The 24,184-nt window shown below is 38.9% G+C and overlaps 1 protein-coding gene across 3 annotated transcripts in view; it reads left to right on the top strand.

Annotated features, from left to right (window-relative positions):
• LOC149138939 (putative CoA ligase CCL8) overlaps positions 1 to 24,184 on the top strand; it is a 286,441-nt gene that overhangs the window by 104,693 nt on the left and 157,564 nt on the right. For all 3 annotated transcript variants that reach the window (XM_089446836.1, XM_089446834.1, XM_089446835.1), the window contains exons 4-5: positions 3,094 to 3,304; positions 3,400 to 3,488. In XM_089446836.1, the coding sequence (XP_089302962.1) occupies positions 3,094 to 3,304; positions 3,400 to 3,488 (300 nt within the window). The remainder of the gene's footprint in view (positions 1 to 3,093; positions 3,305 to 3,399; positions 3,489 to 24,184) is intronic.

The raw sequence follows: 24,184 nt of genomic DNA, 5'->3' as shown, positions 1-24,184 counted from the left end.
ATAGCTTGATGAAGAGTGATTTTAAACACAGGTATCTTGTTTAGTCGCTAGGGTTTGAATGGTAGTTAAATTTCTGAATATGATGGCAGGTATCTCCATTAGATTTGGATTTTAGTATCGTTTTCTCCCTCTTTGTTAATGGTTGAATTAAGCTGTGCAGGAAATCCTTTTTTTGAGATTATCGGGCATTCGGGGAAGTTCTCGGCTGAACCAACCAACTCCCAGATTGCATTTTCTAAAGAGCCCAACCAGTTTTGAACTCGGGCTTATCATTTGAAATTTTCTGGTGAATGCATGAAGTGTTTTCTGAAGCATGTCATCTTATATTCAAAATCTTAAAAAAATATTTTCTGTGGCATACTGACAAATCTGGCTATTTAAGAGCCTGCAACCTGTGAATATTGTAATTATTTAGCTGGTTTTAGGGTTTTTAGTTTCTTTCTTGCATATATTTTTCTGGGTGCTTGTTTTCATCATTACAGGTTGCAGATCTGAAGGTGAGCTTTAATATTGAAGCTAGATCTAGGCCCTGGAGCGTAAGATCTGGCCTTAGAACCAGTTTTTTGTGGGTGTACCGTTCTGCTGCCCAGGGCCAAGGTTTCATTTTTGTAGGGAAATTTTTCGATTTTTTTTTAAAGATCGCTGCCAAGCCCTCTTCTCAACAATCTGTCAACTCCACGCAGCTCATATCACTTACCACACCAGCGCCCAACTATCCTTCTCCCTACGCAGTTGCTTCCGCATTTCTGCCAGCCCTCTCACGCAGATGTCATTGCCATTTTCCTTTGCCATACGGTTATCCACATCCCTGTGTCCTGTGCGTACCACTCCTGTACGTTGCTTGCTTATCCATGTAGCCTCCATCTCCTATTCCGTTGCCATATGAGCTCCTTTTTGCAAAACTTAGATGCCAGCCACCTTCGTATTTTCTTTCCATGCAACCGACCTGCAAAAAATCAAAACAAGTTACCATACTTCTGCCTGCGTCCTGTATCCTTCACTCCAGCTCCCTGTGTCCAACCTGCAAGCAGATCCTCAGCATCGTAGCTGCATACAACCTCAATCATCCTACGTAGCTCTCACTACGCGTTCCTTATTGGTCAACCCTCTGCTGCTGCCATATCCAATCATTTCCAAGCTGTCTCTGCCATTGAGCATATGCCTAGCTCTTCGCTCCTCCTTCCTTATCCACAGATTTGCCATCACGCGTCTCTACCCTTCTACCATCCTTCATTGTTGCAACTCCATCTCCACGCTGCCATCACCTTTTTCCGCAGGCCCAACTTTCTCATCGCTGCCATTCATCCTTCGTTTGCCCACATATCATCACCAAAGCTCCTCATCCGCTGCGCGCATCCCCTTCTCCTCACCTACGTGAAAACCACCACCCGGCTGCCGCACTTACGTTCCAGATCTCATGTAGACTCCATAACCCGTCGCATGCATACGCACAAAAAAAAGAAAAAAGAAAAAAAGAAAAAAAAAAAACCAATGAAACGAGATGCATGGGTAAGATTTGAAACAAGATGCATGGGTAAGATTTGGGGTCACGCATTATAAAATTCGATTTTTTTATGACGGGTTAGGGTTTTCATGGTGATAAGTATGGTAAGTTTAAGATTTTGGCAAGTTTAGATGATAGGTTCAATTCTATTTACAATTCGATTTTTATTTTCGTTTTTTTTTGTTTTTTGTTCTTAATAAGTTTTGTTTATTTAGAATTTAGATTTTATATTGTTTCATTTTATGTATATAGATTAGGTGTTGATTTCTTTTAGGCTTTTAGTTTTAATTTAGTTTTGTTTTGATTTTGATTTCATAAAGCAAAAGTTATAAAATAATAAAAAATATAAATCATCCTAAAAAGCATAAAAAATTAATCCTTAGGCTTTTATTAGGAATTTTGTTTTTATTGTATAGTTTAAATTAAATTTTTGTTTTCTTTTAGATTTTAGTTCTGTTCTATTTTGATTTTAAATTTAGAATCTCAATATATATATATATATATAAAATCATAAAAGGTTTAAGTTTTAGATTTATTTTAGTTTAATTTTGTTTAAATTTTGATAAAAAAAATCCTAAAAAGCATAAAAGGTTAATCCTTAGGCTTTTATTTAGAATTTTGTTTCATAGTTTAGATTTTCATTTTCATGTAGATTTAAATTTTATTTATTTAGATTTTAGTTGTGTTTTATTTTAATCTTAGAATTTTATAAAAAATATAAAAATTATATTTTTTTGAAAAGATTAACTAAAAATTGAAAATTCATTTTGGTGTCTTTTGTGGTATTTATGTTCCGCTTCTCTATAGTTAAATGCGCTTAAATGTTTATTTAAAGATTAGCTATTGAAAAGTGGTGAATCATTTTGTGAGTTGATTAGCATTTGAAATTTCGTGGTTTCTTGAAAGTATTTAATCTTTTGAAATTTATTTGCTAGAACATTGTGCGTCTATTGAATATTTTGCACCTGGTGAAATTAATCATTGCTTGGATTATATAATGCTCATTCAATGTTGGAAATTTTGCTAATACTTTCAAGCAATCGTTAAATTACTTCATAAGTAGCAGCAGCTAATAAATTCCTTGGTTTTCGTTGACTCCATAAGGCATTGAAAGATCTAATTCTAAAATCGATCAAGTGCTTGTTTCCTCCTGCTGTGTCTCCCAAGCCAGCTGGTTCCCAGTTGATCTTCCTTTTTTCCATAGGGTCTACCCCCTTAGCCTGCTTCAGGGAGACGACTTAAACGGAGAGATCGGGGATCAGAGTGACAGCCCCCGTCTGAGTGTTGTCGCGCTGCCTAGACAATCTGTGCGACAACAACTAGCATTGATACAAAAGGGAGTGGACAATCATCTCTAGTCTCTTAATCTTCAGAAATGTAACAAACTTTGGGTGCTATATAGTGTCCTTGCTGAAAGTAACGAAACAAAACATTGGTTACAATGAAACTTGAGAAAGTGGATAACGACATTTCCTTTACTCTTCCTGATATTTTTGTCTGTTTTATATTCATCCCTATTATTATATTTTAATTGATTCCCTTAATGTTTTGTTTGTTAGTTACAACTGTCTTTACTTTGGTTTTTTCAGGGCGTGTCTGTGGTTTTGGGTACAGAGGAGTATCTAGAGCTTCTGGAGAAAATTTCAAAAATATGTTCTGCAAAGTGTTATCTCCTTCCTTTGGTTCCAAATGTTCCATTAAGTGTTGATGCATCTGAAGCTAAAGATGTAGAGGAGAAATCTTCAAGCAACTTGTTTAAAGAAGTGCTGTCAGAGGCTGAAAAATCCATTTCAATGGAAGGTAAAATATGTCCTATGTTTGGAACTTCAGGTGTTTTATATGAATTTATTCAGTAACCAAAAAGCAATTTAATTATTTAATACCTTTTTTTGTAGCTGATCAACCAGCATTAATTATATACACAAGTGGCACAACGGGTAAACCAAAAGGGGTTGTGCACACACATTACAGCATGGGTGCACAGGTAATATCCAATTTAATGTCACGTAATAAATGCTGTTTGTTTCATTTAACGTATCTGTTTGTTGAATGTTCCCCTTTGTTATAAGTTCTAATCTTATATTGTAATACCTGTTGCACGTCTTTTGTTAAAGTCCTTGAGTCATAATTGATTGGTAGACATGAAATAAGGGACAATATTCCTTGTTTCTTTTTTTGAAAATGCTGCTTATATTACTTCAAATAAGCGCCAGAATTACAACAGACAGACATAAGTGCCTCTTCCTTTGAAAACTAGAAGTCTAACATATGCTCAAGGGGCATGGGTCACATCAAGCACTTCTTGAATCTAAATAATTTTTGGATTTGTCAAAATTTGTTGGTTTTCTCTTTTCTGCAGCAGTTCAACGATGGGAAAGTTTTAACTAAGTGGAAAACAAATTTTTAGTACGAAATTTAAAATGAAATTGAGAACTTTTTAATTCGGAAATATGCATCTTATATCACATTATGCAGGGAAGGAAACATGTAGTAGTACATAAAAATGCAATCGTTGATCTAGGCTTGCCACATATGCGAGAAGTGCTAGCATGCCTGCTTAGGCTGTCATGTCCCCAATTAATAATTTTGCTAAGGAAATCCTCAATTTTGCAATTTTGGCAATTAATATAATATTTGATAAATAAAACTTTGGAGAAATAAGTTGTAGAGGTTCAAATTAAATTTTGATAAGAAATAAAGGTTAAACTTAGAAGAAAAGGGGAAAATTAAGTGATGTTAAGCTGTGGGGATCATTTAAGAAGAGAAATCAAACTACGCAGGAGAAATCGAACCACATGAAAGAGGGTTAAGCAAGGGGGTCGACTTGGTGGAGCCCACAAGGAAGGTTGAGTAGCAACTATAGAAAGAAGGGAAGAGCCTCATGTTTACATTTTCTTGGCATTTCATTTCAGAATTGGAGAGTTTTCTTGCGCTGCTTAGCAAACTAGTGTTGTTTAGCACAAGGAACTTCCAGGTGGGAATTCCAGCTCTTCTTCAGCAGACTTCGAGTGCCACTCAAGAAGAGAAATTGTGGTTAGATTTTTGTATCTTGTGTGGGGATTTTGCAGTATTTTCTTTAGCCTGCGAGAGTTTCTGGAGGACACAGTGGAGGATTTCGCTGGGGTTTGAGGAGCTAACATTTGTTGTCTTTTGGGCTGGTTACTTTGTGGAAATTTTCCCTTGAGGAGGACGAGTTGTTTTTGGGAAATTTTTGGGTTGAAAGTGTTGGAGATTTGTGGGCCGAATTTTCTCTTCTTTGGACCTGCACTAAAGTTTATTGGTTGTTCTCTGTGCAGGATTGAGCAACATTGTTGTGCCGAATATTGGAATTGATTTTGGCCAAGAGTTTGAGGAAGGAATTTCATTGGATTTTGGAGGAGTTCCCCTTTGGGAAAATTGTGCATTTTACTACAGATCGATTCCTGTAGCTCACTAGCAGACTGAGAGGGGGCTACACAGTTTTTCAGGCTACAGTAATTGCTATATTCGGCTTCAAATTTTTTGGGTTTTGTTGGATTGAGTGTGAGGAGCCTTCTCCTAATTTTTCAGAATTTTTGGAGCCTTATTGAGGGGTCATTTTAGAGTTTTCTTTCAGTAGCAGCAACAACAGTGATTTTTTGGGCAATGCGTTTGAATAAATTGGGCCTATTTCAGTTGGATTTTTCTTAGATATTCACCTAGGTATTGCATGCTTGCAATAGCAAGCCCAGGTTCTATCATTCCACTCTATTGTACTCAACACCAAGAAATCTTTTAATAAAATGGCTCATATTTGTTGTTGCTATTCTATGGTATACTTATTTATTTCTATTTGTGCAAAATTGTGCTTGCATGGTTGTATTTTCTTGTTGTAGCTTAGTGCATGTTTTTGGTATTCATTATATTTCCTAGTTTGATATATTACAGTGGTATCAAAGCATGTTCTTGGCTAGCTGTGGGCACAAGAGCAGTTGATGTCTAGACCCTTTATTGGAATGGTCTACCGTACCAGAACCGAAGGCAGAGGTAGATGAAGAGGATGCAGAAGAGATGAATAACTTGATCATTTCTCTGATATTGAGCTTGATAGCGCCAGAATACACATGGAGTGTCAGGATATAAATGGAAGGAATGAATAGCCTAGGCAAGGGGGCAAGACCAAGTTATGGAGGTGCTGTTGATGGTAAATCAGCAGATTCTAAGGCAGAGTCGGTTAATGATGGACATGATGCAACAAATGATGGGTCTTCTAGTTCAGAACTAGCTTGAGCATGAGCACAATGGTGAGGGAGGCTCTCGAGCGAGAGGAGGAAGTCATCACACCAATTAACATCCATTCTAGCAACTGCATACTCCTACACATGGCTGGGATAGTCGTCCCACTATGCCGCAGTTCATGGAGGAGCTAGAGAGAGGGGGAACCAGATCCTATTGTAGAGTTGGTGCATTCTGTGGAGACAGGGATTGATGAATATCAAGGGTTAGACCCTAGGGTTTGGCGTGCCATGTCTCTTGGGGAGTGGTGACCACTACGTGTCAATGACCCATAGCAGTACACCCCCTTTTTCGCAAAAGGGATAGCGCATGATTGATGTGTTCCTGCCATCCATCTATCATCATCAGCCTAAGGATCATCTTATAATGTAAACCTAGTCTGCATGTGTATAATATAAATAATCTCAGCAGATTCATGTCGTGTATGTAATCACCTAGGTAAACCTAATTTTCTGGTGATGATCTACATTCCGGGAGGTTTTTTGTCTCACCGATCCATTCTCGGATGGTCGGCAGAGTTTTCCTTCAGCCTTACCCCAAAGCTGGAATGGATTTTGTCACTAGGATCTTAGGGGAGTCCTAGTGTTCTAGATCGAGTCTATGTAAAAGTGATTTGGGAATAATTCTAACTATTTGGTTAGGTTATTTTATTACAAATTGCTTGATCTACTAGATTATATTTGTGTCACAGAATTGGGTAGTCTGTGAGGGTTTTTGTAAATGGGTTTTTCCCCTTGAGATGTAAAAGATGTAAAAAATCATGATGTAAAGTGTCTTGAGGGTTAGAAAAATAGTTTATCCCCTCATAGGTTAATTAATTAAATTTTCTAGCCAAAATTAATTAAAATCCTAAGCCAGAAATTTGATTAATTGTAGGTCCTAAGTGAATTTAAATTTTCCAAAGGCAAAATTCGTGGGTCCTTTAAAAAAATTAAATTTTAAGAGGTCCAGGGACTAAGGTTAATTGATTATTTTGCTAAATTTTATGCCTTTGGTCCCTGGGGTTAAGTCAAAGTCAATATTTTGAGGAAATTAATTCAAAAATTTAATTTTTGAATTAATCAAAATACATTTAATTGAAAAATTCGAAATTTCCTCAATATTTAAAATTTCAGTGTTCCATGGGGACGCGTCCCCCAGGGTTGGGTGCGCGCACCCCTCGCACCACACGCACCCGGGACGCGGGGACCTCTGGGGAAATGTTTCCCTTCATCCCCCTTTTTGGGAGACTCAAGGGGGACGTTTCCCCAGTGTGGGGGATGCGACTCCCCAAAAGGGGGACACCTGGGCGCCCCCCCTCAAGATGGGCTATGCATCCCCCCTTAAATTGGCTTGTAAACAATGATTAATGACAAGGGAAACCTAGTATTTGATCATATTGCCTACTAATGCTTTGTAATTAATGGTAATGTTAAATTATTAAAGTAAAAGTGATATTCTCCTTTATCTTTTATTTTCATCCTTTTGCTTACATTTTTAACATTACAATGAAATGACTTGGGATTTTTGAGAGTGGTTTCAACCTCATTGGACTTCATCTGGAGAAAGTAGAATTTTAGATCTCTCTCAAAATCTAGCAGACTTAACAATTTTTCAGGAATTCAGGATTCGATGGATTGCAATGTTTACATTGCATTTTATCATGTACAAGGGTATGGAATTAGTATTTAATCAAGAGCACCAAGCCCTCTGTGTACTTTAGAGTGACTTTTAGACTCATCACTCCCCTGTTTTTGAGTTTAGTTATATCAATTTACTATTCCAGTCTTTAGATTTCAGTATCTATTATAGTCTATTTTGCTTAGTACTAATTAGATTCTAGAATGATGAATGATCAATTTTAATTTTAAATCATTTTAGAATTTAGAGTGATGAATGATAAATTTAACTTTTAAATCAATGTAGATTCTAGAATGGTGAATAATGAATGATGAATATGTGTCAGAGTATTTCATTATTGAATCTCATGGTCTATGGATGAATCATGTATGTATTAGTAGGGATGATGAGTATGGATCAATGTATTTCATTACTTAATTCAATTGTCTATGTATCATTGTATATATGCTTTCATTACTGAATATGAATTTGAAATATATATATATATATATATATATATATATATATATATATAGATATATATATATTAAAAATAATTATATACCTCGACGTCCCCTCGTCCCCCCTAAATTTCCCTAAAATTTGAGGGTACTCCCACACGTCCCCCTTGTGCGTCTCCTTGCAGTCGCGTCTCCCCGTCCCGGAGTCTTGGTGGAACATTGTAAAATTTCGACGGATGAGATTAAAAGAAATTTTGCTCCTCATCAACGGTTGAGATTGCTTTGACAATGATCACTCGAACTAGCCGTTGGAGGATTTATCTTTAAATAGGAGGTCATTTGTCAGTCAGTATCATCCGATCTCTGGATCGTGTATTAAGCTCTCAAGCTCTCTTTATACTTTTTTGAATTAATGCAAAAGTCTTTTGGGTTTCAACGTGCTGTAGTATTCCTCTTCATGAATTTATGGTAACATTGTTTTAATTTCTACTTAATATTATGTGAAAACCATAAATCAATAGCTCTCTTAGAATAATTTGAATACATGTATCTTATTCAGTTTGTTGGATCTAGGGTAACATTTTTAATTTTGATTGAAGTAGCAGGTATCTCTATTTCTTTAGAATTTTATTGTTGTTCTATTTCTCTACTTGATTTGATGGTTGATCTAGTGTTTGTAGAAGATCTCTCAGGTTCTCATTGAGCATTTGGGGATAGTTCTTGGTTGGACTAGCCAACTTTCAACACATATTTTCTGAAGAGCCTACTTCATATAAGCCTCAGGATTTATTTAACGATAATATCTTTTCTGTAGGGTGTTTTTGGGCTAGTACCTCTCTAAAATTTCAAAATATTTTAAATATTTTGTGGAAATTTTGATAGATCTGGCTATTAAGAGTCTTAGATTATCAGATCTGCGAGAGGAGTTGGACTCATACTCCTCATAACTGATAGATCTGTAAATTATTTGTATAGATCTGTTATTTACTTGTGTAGATCTGAAATTTTGTAACATAATTTTGAATTTTAACACTTGGGTTTTTGAGATTTTCTCTATTTTTGTACATATTGGGTATTGGGTTTTTCTCTTTTCACTTGTGCAAAAATAGATCTGAGAAATCAGCCAAGAAAATCTTCAAATCTGAGCTAGATCTAGACCTTGGAGGGCAAGATCTGGACTCAAAGATTGTTTGCAGGAATAGATCTGAGAAATCAGCCAAGTAAATCTTCAGATTTGAGCTAGATCTAGACCCTGGAGGGCAAGATCTGGGCTCAAAGATTGTTTGCAGGAATAGATATGAGAAATCAGCCAAGTAAATCTTCAGATCTGAGCTAGATCTAGACCCTGGAGGGCAAGATCTGGGCTCAAAGATTGTTTGCAGGAATAGATCTGAGAAATCAGCCAAGTAAATCTTCAGATCTGAGATTTTTCAAGCAGATCTGGGGGTTTTGAGACAGATCTAGGCCCTGGAGGGCAATATCTTATCCCAAATCTTTTTACAAGGCCAACCATTAAAGATTTTGCAATAAATCTGAAGATCTGAAGCAAAATAATTTTTTCAGAACAAGGGTTTCAAGTTTTGGGGCTCCTAAGCCCAGATCTGCCTTCTCCTAGCCCAATGCTAGTTCTATTGGGCCTAGTGCTAGCTCTCATTGGACCTAGATTCCCTTGCTCCATTTCTGATTTGAATATTTAATTTTCTTAAGCTAATCATTGGTGGGTTTTTGCAGAAAATTTGGTAAAAAATTGTGTTTCAGGTATTGAAATTTTTTTGGCAACTTGGGTAAGTGATCTTCAAGGCCTAGGGCCTAAGGGTTTGATCTCTAAACCATCTTTTTCCTCACTGTTTGCTACAACAGTCATATACCTTTCTAATAGTGGTGAAAAACACATCTAAGTGGTTTGAAATTAACTAAAAATTGCTAAATACATTAATAAGTCATTTATGTTTGATGTGTATCAAGAATTTGGCCTAGATCTACATTTTGGGTCACTGTTATCTCTGAATAATTCTGTTTCTGAAGTCTGAAATATAATAGTGGAAAAATTTCATGTGGGTTAGCCTAAAGTCAGTTCCTAGGTTGTCTAATACATTAAGGAATTAATTTCTTGAGTTGGGCATTCATCATTAGGCTTATTTCATGTTTTAATTGTTGGCTGTAATAAGTATATCAGATCTGATATAATTCCAAAAATCACATCACAACAGGCTGAAAATTTTTGATAATTCATGTGGGCAAGTTTGGAAAAATTTTGGTAAATTTTTGGCATAAAGATATCATTGATAGCTTACTGTTTTCATTGTCATATTGCTACTGTCATAAAGTTTTTCTTACTGCTGTCCTAAAAATTAATTTATGAAAATTAAGTACTCTGTCATGGAATTGTGATAAAATGCATATCCTTTGTTTCATAAACTGAGTATTTTTTGAGCATCTGTTGATATTAATTGCAAAGAAGTTTTTGCTCTGTTTGAGCTATAACTGTATCAGAAATATTTGAAATAAGCTTGTGTTCTAATTGTAATATCTTCAGGGGTTTAATTTTGAGTTTTCATTTAATAAAGCGAACATTTCATTTGGGTATTGTAAGTTTCTGCGACATAAGCATCTTTTCATTCTCAAATCTAACTTCGTCTCTTTCTCTCATTTTCTGGTGCATTTGCATATAAGTTAACTTTGCATAGATAAAATTTACTTCCAAGCATAAGCTTGGTTGATAGACAGATAGATCTCCATCCGTCTTTTCTTGAGAACCTTGTTTTAATAGTACTTAAAACAGTGACCTTGTAGTCGTTAGAGCCAAAGTTCTCTGCAGCGCCGGAGGCACCGGTATGTTAGAATTTCAGGAGAGCTATCGTTAATCACACCTTAGTGTGCTTCTCCTGATCTTCTCTCTGCCAATTACTACGAAATCAGGCTCAACACAGAAAGGATTGAAGGGTTCACATTTAAATAGGTAATTAACTAAATTAACCAAGATTCTTGCTTCTCACATTAGTTTTAGGATTTGCATGTCATATAAAATAGTCATTCATCTAAGCAACAGTTGCTAATCGATTACTTGGTCTTAATTTCCCTAGCAAGATCGTTGACTCCATAAGGCATTGGTATCAATCGTTTAAAATCTAATCAGATCTTATAAGTCTTGCTAAATCTTAATAAAGTACTTGATCGCTTCACTGTGTCTCTCGAACTGGTTGGTTCCCAACTAGTTCTTCTTCATTCCACTTTTCCATAGGGTCTACCCCCCTTAGCTTGCTGTAGGGAGACAGCTTAAACGGAGAGATTGGGGATCAGGGTGACAACCCTCGATCTGAGCGTTGTCGCGGTGCCTAGAAATTTTGTGCGACAATAGGGAGTTTATTCACCTCAAGGAGAGACGCAAAACTAGACCTGGAACATCTTATAGAGGAGGACAACCGAATCATGAGATGCAAAAGGTTGTAGGGAAGGTCATACTTCCTTATTTTGATGGGTCAACTAAGAGCTCAACTAGAGTGTGGGTCCAAAAGCTGACACATATCTCCTTTTGAACCCCATGAGAAAGACTGATGCTATTCAATTTTCCACTTTGCATTTAGAGGGAGATGCACAAGAGTGGTGGTACCATGGCTTGATCACTCTTGGACACATACACATCACCTCCTATACTGAGTTTACCAGGAGGTTGATTGAGAGGTTTGATAGGAAGGATCCAGAGTTGCACTTCAAGGAGTTGGCACATTTGAGACAGACTGGTAGTGCTGAAGCGTATATAGCGGAGTTCCAATGTTTGTCCGTGATGGTTACAGATATTTCGGAGACCCAATTGATTATGTTGTTCATTGAGGGGCTAGCTGATTCCTTACATGGATGTGCGAGGGCTTATAGGCCTACTACACTGCAGGATGCCATTTCGAGGTCCAAAGATATGATTGATGTATTGTGGTTAAAACCAAGGCCCCTATACCTGCTAGGCACACTGCACCCCAAGGGGGACGAGACACTAGACAAGTGCATAAAGATGTCGGGCGAGGACAGTTGGATGATGAGACTAGGAGGGTGCTCCAGAGGAGGAAGTTATGCTTGACATGTCAGGAGCCGTGGGCACCGGGGCACAAGTGTGCCAAGGGAAAGGCACATTACATTGAGGTATATTCTGATAGTGAGCCTGGTGATGAGATGTAGCAGGAAATTGACACCGGAGATGGAGGACCCCAATACATAGGAGGTGGGCCACCATAAACACCACGACAGGGAGGAGGACTACTTTTGCCAACTGGAGGAGTTATTGCTTCGCTTTGGGGAGTCCCGAAGTATTTGACCCTACATATCAGGGGCACAGTGTTGGGACAACGTGTTTCAGTGCTAGTGGATAGTGGGGTGACCCATAATTTCATTGATGCTTAGATGGTGGAGCTAAGACGCATACACACAGAGACTATTGAGGGATTTTCAGTGCTTGTTCCAAGGGATCAGACCTTGTAGTACACTAGATATGTTCCCAGCTTAACCCTAACCATAGGGAATTACTTGATGACAAATCATTTCTTTATGGTTGATGTGCCGGACACCAATGTGGTGTTGGGTGTTCAATGGCTATATTCTCTAGGACGTGTCACCATTGATGGAAAGAAGCTAGAGATGGAGATCATGGGACCAGATGGGAGACCAGTATTATTGAGGGGCATGCACTCATATCCACCACAAACAGTATCAACACACGATGGAGGCTGACTTGAGGCGTGGGGACATAACATGGGCAATAGAGTTGCTCATTTATGAGATAGGGAAGCCGCATCAGTCACATCTAGACATTTTAGCACTCCTAGAGAAGCATCAGATAATGTTCAGAGAAATTCCCCCAAGACGTCCACCAGATAGAGGGTTTGAGCATACTATAGAGTTGGAGGAGGGTGTGCACGCAGTCATCACTACCCCCTACAGACATCCCAAAGCCTATCAAGATGAGATAAAGAGAGCCATACAAGAGTTGCTGGCTTTGGGGCACATCAGGCCCAGTTCTAGTCCCTTTGCTTCTTCAGTTGTGATGGTGAAGAAGAAAGATGGGATGCTTCACATGTGGATTGATTACATGGCCCTAAATAAGAAGGCATTGAAGAACCGATACTCGATTCCGCGCATTGATGAGTTGATGGAGAGGAGCTAAATACTTCTCTAAGATAGATTTGTGCTCAAGATATCATCAAATGTGGGTGAGGGATTAGGACATGTCGAAGACTGCATTCTGATGTCATTACGGGCATTTTGAGTTCTTGGTGATGCCCTTTGGGGTAACCAACTCATTGACTACATTTCAGCCTTGTATGAACCATGTGTTCCGCAAGCAATTGCGTAGATTTGGGTTGGTATTGTTCAATCATATTCTGATTTATAGTTGGACATGGGAGGAGCATTTACAACACTTGGAGGAGGTCTTGCGCATATTGGAGGAGCAACAGTTCTATGCCAAGATATCCAAGTGTGAGTTTGGTTTGACAGAGATGTTATATCTGGGACAAAATTGGAGAGGATGGAGTGAGGGTCCATCAGGAGAAGATCCAAGTTATTTTGGATTGGCCTGCACCTAGGAATGTGACGAAGTTGTGGGGTTTCCTGGGCATATGCACTTACTATAGGTGGTTTGTGAAGGGATTTTCACAGTTGGTGGCACCCCTCACAAAATTTACGAAGAAGGGAGCATTTGAGTTGATAGACTACTAGTTTTTTGTAGCATCAGATGGTGTTCTAGTCTCGACAATGGTCAGAGAGGCTAAGAAACACTAGGACTATATAACCCAAAAAAGGTTTTAGGAATATCCACCTAGAAATGCCTTAATTAAGTTAATTAATCAGAAATTAAATTTTTCCTAAATCTAACTTAGAAAAAATGATTAATTAACAATAATTAATTGAGGAAGGTGTGATTTCTCTAGAAACTCACATGGATCGACTAGGAAATAATCTCAACCATTGATTAAGTTTTAATGTTGGCCTTTGGAGTCCCACAGTGAGATTATAAGAAGTTGATGGATAGATGGAGGAACACACTTGAGATCGATTTCTTTGGGCAGTTTGATTTTTCCAGAGAGCAGCAACATTTTGCTGGAAAAGTTCGAGCTAGAGAAGGGAAGCGAAAACAGAGAGGGGCAGAGACAATGAGTCTGGAGGAAGTCTTCTAGTTCGGAAGAGTAGCTTGTAGAGAGGCAAAAGTATCCATAGAGAGGCTCACGCAAGAGTTGCGCAGTAGCCTCTAGATGGCAATTCAATTTTTCTTGAGAGAAGCTCGTTTTCAATTTCAGAGGCCAGAAAGTGTTTCCAGAGTGCCAAAGAGACAGTTTCTCAGTCAGCAATAGGTAGGATGGCTAATGTAGCAGTTGTTCTAGGTAGTGTGTTTTGCTGTCTGCGCTAGGGTGTCGCAGGGTATGCACATTCCAGTTTGGATGACTCACTTGGAGGTGGCAGTTAGAGCCCAAATTTCTTATGGGGTGAGGAAAATTCCTCATAATATTTTTGTCAATATTTTTCTCTGTAGGATTGCCAGATTTCGACATGCAGTTGTACTCATAATTTTCTCACTATTTAATAATAAAAACCCTTAGCTGCTGCAACCAAATTTCCCACATTGAGTTTTTCAGGGGACTTTTGTCCAAAAATAATGGTGTTATATGTTTGTGTGTGTGTGCCAGTATTTTCTCAGTTTCCAGTTTATCTTCTGCATCATTTTTTGTTTGTGAAGATTGTAGTGTGATTAGTTCGTTGTCGCTGTAGCAATAAAGTGCATAATTAATTTACAGTTAAAAGAATTAATTCCAGTTGTTGCAATAGAATTTCAGTAGTGAAATTTTCACATGGTATCAGAGCATGGTTGACAAACAGGGAGGTTAGAAGTGAAGGGAAAAATTTGCGGCTTAGAGGGAGTTGCAGAAAATGATTTTTCAGAGGGCCACACGGGCTCGCTAAGTCAAGCCGTGAGATTTGCGCGAGATCACCCAGAATAGCTGCACGAGCTGCACTAGAATTCTTAATACAGTAGCGAGGCGCGCAAGTACAGATAGAAAAGCTGTGAGTGTAGACGCAAGCAGAGGTGAGTAACTCATATGTTCATAGAGCAGCTTCTTGGTCAGGGCATAGAGGGTTTTGTGGTAGTTGCTAGAGAAGAATTAATGTTGGGTGGAAGAGAAAATGCACACACAGAGGGAATTTCACTTAGAGGGTTTCTAGTTCAGAAATCCAAATTTCCAGTTGCAGCCGGCAGTAGTTTTAAGCATATTTTCACTCCAGAAGGAAGTGCAAATAGCAGAATCAACAGCGAGGCAGGAGAAAGAGGGAGATTTTCGTTCTAGTTTTAGAGATGGCTACAACTGGGCTTAGAGATTAGGATAGGTTGGAGGGAGCCTGCAAGTATGTCATCTGGAAGGCTAGGATGTCTTTCCTGTTAGATGAATTTGGCCTGAAGACCTATGAAGAGAACGTTGTGGCAGAATCTACTATTGCAGATCAACTGAAGGAATTCAGGTAAGAAATATATTTGGAAAGAATATTGCCAAGGAGATGTGGGAAGCTATCGCTCAGCTATATCAAAATCCTTCCAAGCAGCGAAAGATGTTCCTGAAGGAGGAGCTAAGAAACATCAGGATGTATAAAGGTGAAGGTATTGATCCCTTTCTCACTAGAATTCAGGAAATCTAGGATGAACTTGCAGCAGTTGGGGAGGCGTCTCAAGATATAGAGTTGGTGCGTTTGGCACTGAAAAGTGTTTCGGAGGTCTAGGAGATCTTTGTTCAAGGAATATTGGGACAAGATACTCTACCTAGGTGGGACAAGATGTGATCAGACCTGCAACAGGAGGAGATGAAGTGAGCACTTATGAAGACCTCCATCAACAAAAACAACAATAAGGGTTCGAAAGTTGAGGAGGAGGAAGAGAATGTGGCCCTTGCATGAAAGGGTCCCAGTCAGGGACAGGGGGAGAAGAAGAAAAAGGACCTATCTAAGGTCAAGTGTTTCAGGTGTGGCGACTCTGGCCACTACAGTACTCAATGTCCTCAAAAGAAGGATAAGTAGGAGAAGCAGGACTAGGTGACAACATCTTGCAGAGATAGACTAGTTGTCCTCCAGGCAGGAGGAATATTTTGCCATGTTTGCAGATATACCTCTAGGAGTGACATGGGGTGATATGGAGTTATAGTACCAAAGTTGCATAGAGGTTGGGCAGGGTCCATTGAGGTGTCTTCCTCATGATTCATTACCTAGCTACAGGGGCCCATAGTATTCAATAGCAGGATGGATCAATGTCGGTTGATTCAGTCAGTTCCAGAGTGACAGTAGCAGACTAAGACTAGTAGTAGTTAGGGGTGTTGAGGAGTGCAAAGCAATGATGACAATAGAGCAGGAGGCTCAGTAGCAGAGTCAACAACAACGCAGATTCCTTAGTGGACAGTGTAGACGCTAGTAGCAGTCAAAGGCTCAAGAGACAAATGCAACATGGAGACAAAGTTGATGCAATATTTCAGATGCTTCTTAGTTGTAGTAGTTGTAGTAGCAACAACAATAACAACGATGAGAGGTAGATGCAGTGCAGATGCGGAGTTGCAGTGCAAATGCTGAGTTGGCAGCAGTATAATAGTGTCAGCAGCAACACATATGTAGCATCAGAGATGCACAGTGGTTGATGGGCAGTGGAAGGCAGTCACAGTGGCCAGACATTAACAACGTGTATAGAGGGCGATGTAGAGACCGGGTGTTGTAGCGGTATGACACTAGAACACCTTCGTCGCTAATGTGAAAAATTGTGCTACAATGATTGATTTATTTCTCCTACTTAGTTACAATAATAAGTTATTTACCAATGCTTCAGTAAATATCAAAATAAATTCAGCTGCAGATTTCACAAATTATGAACCGATAAAAGCAAGAGAAACACCAGCACATGAACAATCACATTGACACACTTGTTTTTGGACAATAGTCCCTGGAAAAACCCAATGCGGGAAAACTGAAGCAGTAGATTTGAGGGTTTCTATTATTGGTAGTAAGTTTCTGAATACAATATGGATGCCCCAGAGAAATGGCCATCCACTCAGAGAAGATAACTTATAGAAAGATAGTGAGAATTTTCTCACACAGAATTTGGAGATTTTGCACTGGCCCTAGCTCCTGGATGACCCACTACATAGTCTCTGCGTGAGTGGAGACTCCCTCTAACCGCGTCACCCTTACTGCGGCTGCCTTTGTTGTTGAGAAATCGAGATTTCATCTGACATCCATAGTGATTCCTGACATCGATCTCTGCTACCCCCCAACAGTTCTGTGTGAACCTCCTCCAGTTGTTGTGTTGTCCCTCCTTGGCACTGTGTTGCCTCTCTGATCCTTCAATGTCTTCTCAGAAGTATATTCACTGGAACTAGAAATCACTTCCTTCCAGTACTGCCTCTGATCCTCACTGCTTGATCACTTGTTTGAGTTCCTTAGCCAACCCTGCCCTAGGAATATCGAACTAACTGATCAACTCTTTGTGTGTCTTCAATTGAACCCCAAGCCTCCTTCTTATACTTTTCTCGTTGAGACTTCAATGGCTGAGATTAAGTCTCTAATCAACGGCTAAGATTAAAAAATTGACTTGATCCGCTTTCTAGAACATTCTCACCCATATTTTGATTAATACCCATTAATACTTTAATTTTCCTAAGTTTAGACTTCGGAACTCCATTAAGAATATTAATTATTTTAATAAAATACAATCTGGGTGGAATTTCACCAAACGGTTTCTGGGTTTTTTAGAACTCATGTGCCTTAGCCTCTCCACCAATTTTCATGGCTAGAGCACATCCGATGCTACCAAAAACTAACAACTAAGAGGGAGTGTTAGTATTTGTAGCATCAAATGGTGTTCTAGTCTTGACAGTTGTTAAAGAGGCTAAGAAACACTAGGACTCCATTACCCATAAAAGGTTTTAGGAAAATCCACCTAAAAATGCCTTAATTAAGTTAATTAATTAGTAATTAAATCTTTTTGAAGGCTAACTTAGGAAAAATGATCAATTAACAATAATTAATTGAGGAAGGTGAGATTTCTCTAGAAACTCACACAAGTTGACTAAGAAGTAATCTCAGCGATTGATTAAGTTTTAATCTTGGCCATTGGAGTCCCATAGTGAGATTATAAGAAGAAGTCGATGGGTAGATGGAGGAACACACTCGAGATTGATTTCCTTGGGCAGTTTGATTTTTCCAAAGAGCAACAACATTTTGTCAGAAGAGTTTGAACCAGAGAAGGGATGCAGAGACAGACAACGACATAGACAGTGAGTTTGGAGGAAGTCTTCTAGTTTTGGAGAGTAGCTTGCAGAGAGGCAGAAGTATCCACAGAGAGGTTGATGCAAGCACTGTGCAGTAGCCTCTAGAGGGCAATTCGATTTTGTTGGAGAGAAGCTCATTTTCAGTTCTAGAGGCCGGAAAGTGTTTCTAGAGTGTCAGAGAGACAGTTTCTCAATTAGTAGCAAGCAAGACAGCTAGAGTAGCAGCGGTTCTAGGCAATTTGTTTGGTAGTTTGCACTAGGGTGACGTAGGGTCTATGTAGACTAGTTTGGATGGCTCACTTGAAGCTGGCAGTTAGAGCCCGAATTGCTAGATTTCTCCATCCATTTGTATTCAGAATTTTCTCACGTCTGCCTAATATTAAAAACCCTTAGCTGCTGCAACTAGTTTTCCCACATTTGGTTTTTCCGAGGACTTTTGTCCGAAAATAACGGTGTTATATTTTTGTTTGTACGCCAATGTTTTCTTAGTTTCCAGTTTATCTTTCACAACATTTTTTTTTGTGAAGATTGCAGTGTGATTAATTCGTTGTTGCCGTAGCAATAAATTGCATAATTAATTTACGATTAGAAGAATTAATTCTAGTTGTTGCAATAAATTTTCAATAGTGAAATTTTCACACACACGTGGCACATGAGGCCTTTGAGCACCTCAAGAGAGTGATGAGCAACTGCTCGGTTTTGGCTTTACCAGATTTTTCATGGCCCTTTGTATTGGAGTGCGATGTATCTGGAGCGGTATTGGAGCAGTGTTGACGCGGGGATGCCACCCTATTGCATTTGAGAGTTGGAAGCTACAACCACATGAGAGACCGTATCCTATCTATGATAAGGAGATGTTGCCCATAATGCATGCATTGGCCAAGTTTTGACAGTATTTGGTGGGCAACAGGTTTAAGGTGAAAATTGATCACAACAATTTTTTATTCTTTTTAGAGCAAAAGGAGCTTCAGGAAATGCAACAGAAGTGGGTGAGTAGATATAGGCCTTTGATTTTGAGATTGAGTATGTCAAGGGCATGCATAATGTGTTAGCAAATGCACTATCTAAGAAGCTCGCGACACTCTCACTTATGGACATCACCCAAAATTGTAGGGCGCAGTTGCTAGTAGAGTACTCCAAGGATCGACATGCATGCGAGATCTTGGATGTTACTTTTGGGGATGACATGTATCAAGTAAGTCCTGTGTTGCATGTAAAATCTTTTTCGTCAAATGTGAGTCTGGCACCCAGTATGCAATTTGCAAGTCTTAATGGTCCCTTCAATAAGCCTGATGCAAGGGAAGATCACAATGACTTAGGCCAGGATGACCCCATTGGTTGGTGGACCATGCATGGGGATGATGCTCTAGAGATCCAACGACTTGTTATTTGCTTATTGTCTCAAATTGCTAGTTCCTTTGCAATAGAGAGGAATTGGTCCACATATAACTTCACCCACTCTATCAAGAGGAATAGACTTTCCTCTAGGAGAGCAGAGAAGCTAGTTGTAGTGCACAGTTCTCTATGTCTTGCATATAGGAAGAGATCGGAGTATTAGAGGAGACCAGGAACACAATGGGATGTTGATCCGAAGGATAGTGCACAGATAGATGATGAGGATGGACTAGATGAGCGGCAACATGGTTTGGTTGGAGTTCTATTGGTTACTCAAGAGAGTGACTCTAACTCAAATAGCAACATTCCCATTGATGGTCCCCGATGACTTCATACAACAAATGGATGTAGAGGACCAATCATTGAGATTGAGTCCTTGATGTTGATTTTATTTTCAGTGTTCATTATCCATTTTTACTTTTCAGTTTTAACTTTTGAGTTGTGACACTAGATATTGATGACCTTAGACCGATTCTTCACTCCTCACTCTTAACTATTTTTGAGTTTGAGACTTTGAGTTATATAAATTTTGAATTTAGTAATTTACTATTTTAGTGTTCAAACTTCAGTATCTAGTATAAGTATATAGTAATACTAATATAATATACTAGTTTGTTTTCCTTTCAATTTAGATTCTAAAATGATGAATGATGAATTTAATTGTTAAACCGATCTAGGTTGTAGAATGATGAATGATGAATGATATGGATCACTGTATTTGAATATTTCATTATTGAATCTCATGGTATGGATGAATGATGAGTATGTCCTATGAATGATGTATGTATGAAAATGAATGATGAGGATGGATCGATGTAGGTTTTTATTTAATTCAATTATGAATTTAAATTTTATGTGTGGGTCAAATTTCAATGTATTACTATTAGTCTATTTATGCTTTCATTATTGAATATGAACTTGAATTCTGCTTTCACGCAAAGGGGGGGTATATACCTCGACATATATATATATATATATATATTAAAAATTATATACCTCGACATCCCCCGAACCCCCAAAATTTCTCTAAAATTTGAGGGTACTCCCACACATCCCCTCTTTGCGTCTCCCCGCACCAGAGTCTTGGTGGAACGTTGTAGATATTCACTTGGGTATTGCATGCTTGTAGTAGCAAGTCCAAGTTCTATCATTTCACTCAATTGTACTCATCTCCAAGAAATATTTTAGTAAAATGGCTCAGATTTGTTGTTGATATTCTATGGTTTACTGATTTATTCCTTTTTGTGCGAATTTGTGCTTGCATGGTTGTATTTTATTGCTATAGATTAGTGCTTGATTTTGGTTTTCATTGTATTTCCTAGTTTGGGATATTACACATGCCCAATTTTAAGAGATTCAACAACTTTCGTTAAGATTTTTATGTTGGCTAAGAACTAAACTGAGAAGTCCACCTTGAAGGAAACATTATCGCGTACATGGAAAGGAGAGGAGTCCTTGTTAAATATGTCTCAACATCTTTGCTTCCTAAGAAAAGAGATTCCCATTAGCCCAATAGTACATATTTTCTATTTTGTCTGATCATCCAACTATGCTCTAGAGTGACTCCCTAACAGAGAGACCAAAATAGTCAATGAGACTAAGACATCAACATGTAAGGTAAAATTGATGAGGAAGTGCTTGAAGAATCTCCTTAGATTCAACCATGGTCATTGTTACCCACCAAAATAGGTAACCCTATAGGAGAATTTTTCTTTTGCATTGGATACCCAGCCAATCAACAACCGCTGATATTCACTTCTTGATATTGATTTTCCATTTCCTTCTGTCATCTGCATTAGCCACATACATCTTGCCATCCGACATTTCCTCTTGAATGAAGGTGGGTTGCTATTCAAAAGGTGCTTTGATCAAGTGCTTACACTTTTGTTTTGGGCATTTAGTATGGATAAATGGGTGATTTAGAAGATTGACTGATCTTTGTTGAAATCTCTTAGTCTAACACGTCAGAAAGTCTTCTTGCATTATTTGGTTTATTTCACCTACTTGTTTATTCATTAACAAGTTATTTAACCATATAAATACTGAAAATAAACACAAATGCAGTCTCAACTCATACGGATCATCAACTGAAATAATAGACACACACCAGGGACACCGTTATTTTTTGGACAATCGTCTTCGAAAAAACCCAACTTGGGAAAATCGGTGCAACAGTTCTGAGGTTTTTATTATTAAGCAACTTTCTTGAGTACATCTAGGGTGCCAAACTGGCTCACCCAACAGAGAGTTCTATCTGGCAGTAATACCTCTCCTCGGAAGCAGATATTCAGCAAGTCTGCCCCACGAAAATCCTTCCAGTGCTTCTCCAAGGCTCTGCGTTAGCCTTGCTAGCCTCTGTGTAGCTCTGGAACCCCCTGTGTCAGCCCTCTGCCTCTCTGTGTCAGCTCTTTGGCCTTCTGCGTCACCCACACAGGCCCCTCCGCCTCTGCGCAATCACTAGCTGCCTCTGCGTGGCTCCTGTTGCCTCTATGTGGCTCCTGCTGCCTCTATGTAGCCTCCTCAATCACTCGCTGGCCCTCTAGCACTATCTCTGCCTCTCTGCTATGTATTCACTGCCCCTCGCTGCAACTTAGGTCACTTGTTCGAATTTTCTCAGCAAACCCCGCTCCATAAAATCGAACTCATTGATCAATCTTGGTGCGTCTCCAATTGACCCTTAAGCCTCCTCTTGTACTTTTCCTGTTGAGTCTTCAACTATCGAGATTAAGTCCCTAATCAACGACTAAGATTAGATTTGGCTTGATCCATGTCATTTAGAACATTCTCACCCAATTTTATATTAATACCCATTAATATTTTAATTTCCTAATTTTAGACTTAGGAACTCCATTAAAAATATTAATTATTTAATATTTCTCTAACCGGGTGGCATTTCCCCAAACCATTTTTGGGTGTTGGAGATTTCACGTGCTTTAGCCTCTCCACCAGTTTTCATGGCTAGAGCACATCCGATGCTACCCCAAATCGACAATCTTGAATGTAAATTTGTTTTCTCACCTTACCATGGGGGTTAATATTTAGCCCTAGTCTAGTGGGACCTCCCTTAAGGCCCAAGGGTCATAGGAGGGGTATGTTACCCACCAAAATAGGTTAGCCCATAGGAGAAATTTTTTCTCCTATTCTTGATAGCCAACGTGTCAGCCACATAGCTAGCAGCTCTTGACAAGCAACACTAGTTGATGATATGCCATTATCTCTCTGCCACTTGCATCAACCATATGCTTCTCACCCATCCGACATGAGCACATGGATGAAGGTGGGTTTGCTCTCAAAAGTTACTTTAATCATTTTGCAATCGAGTGCTCATACTTGTTTGTTTTTGGGGATGTCATATGGATTTTGGGGTGATCTAGAAAAAGGATGGGTTTTGATTGTGATCTTGTTCTCTCACCTTAAATGGGTGATCTGGGAATCACTCTTGAGTGATCTTAGTTAATTAATTATTATATGAAGGTATTACAGACTCATGTGCTGGTGTGTGTCTATGTTATTTTAGGCAACGGATCGATCAGATTGCAAAATACACAGACACTGGAAAATGGAAAACAGTAAGGAAAACACAGTAAGCAAATGCAAGAACACAACAATTAATAAGGAGTTCACCCTATTCTCCAGGGCTACATCTCCGGTCCAGCTTTCAGTGGTGGCCTTCTTTTATTGTGTCTTTAAAGCAGAGAATTACAAATAAGGAGCTCAATTTGAGTCTCCTAAAACAGAGAATGTTTGGTAGGGTGGTTCTTGGATTCCCCAAGCCACTAGAGTGCACAGACTCTTTTCCTTTCCAAATCTTGACCTCTCTGGTCTTTAATGGGAGGAGCCCATTGTGGTGCTCAATTCCCGACAGATCCTCTCAGGGATTACTTGTCTGCTCGATGCTGCCTTATGCTGCAGGCATTGTTTTAAGAAACGGTCGTTTCGAAACCGAAACAGTCGGGTTGATCCGAGCCAATACCTTTTTCTATGACCCGGCCTTTGGAACGGTTCGACTGGCCGAGTTAGCCATGACTCGGCCAACTCGGCCGTTTCTGTTATGACTCGGTCGAGTCACAAAAAACGCCCAACATCATGTCAAACTGCGATTTAATAAAATTTTAATGGATTTTTAAATTGTTTTTTGGTTGGTTTGGACTCCAAGCAGTTATAAATTTTCATGGTAATGTTAAATTCTTAAAGTAAAAGTGACATTCTCCTTAATCTTCATTTTCATCCTTTTACTTAAATTTTTAACATTACCATGAAATGACTCAGGATGTTTGAGAGTGGTTTCAGCCTCATTGGATTTCATATAGAGAAAGTAGAATTTTAGATTTCATTCAAAATCCAGCAGACTTATCAGTTTTTCAGGGTTTCAGGATTGGAGGATTGCAATGTTTCCATTGAATTTTGTCATGAATTAGGGTATGGATTCTGGAACTCGTATTTAATCAAGAGCACCAATCCCTCTATGTACCTTGATGTTAGTGACATTGGTTGTCGAACTCCTCTGGGATTCGCTCCCAAACCAAGAGCTTCTCAAAATGTCGCTCCCGCTCTCGTTTTAGCTCTCGCTCCCCACTTTCGCTCCTGCTCCCAAGTAACACTGAGCCAGATGATGTTGGCAACTCTAGCAGTAGCCAGTAGTACTGGTCACAGAGTTTTGTTGTGGAGGCCATTTATAGCCTCCTTGG

The sequence above is a fragment of the Pinus tabuliformis genome, chromosome X, assembly GCF_031772625.1.
Source record: "Pinus tabuliformis cultivar Carrire ecotype Pingquan chromosome X, CPIR1, whole genome shotgun sequence".
NCBI lineage: Eukaryota > Viridiplantae > Streptophyta > Pinopsida > Pinales > Pinaceae > Pinus > Pinus tabuliformis.
The sequence above is the reverse complement of the archived record's forward strand: the minus strand, read 5'-3'. Positions and strand labels throughout refer to the sequence as shown.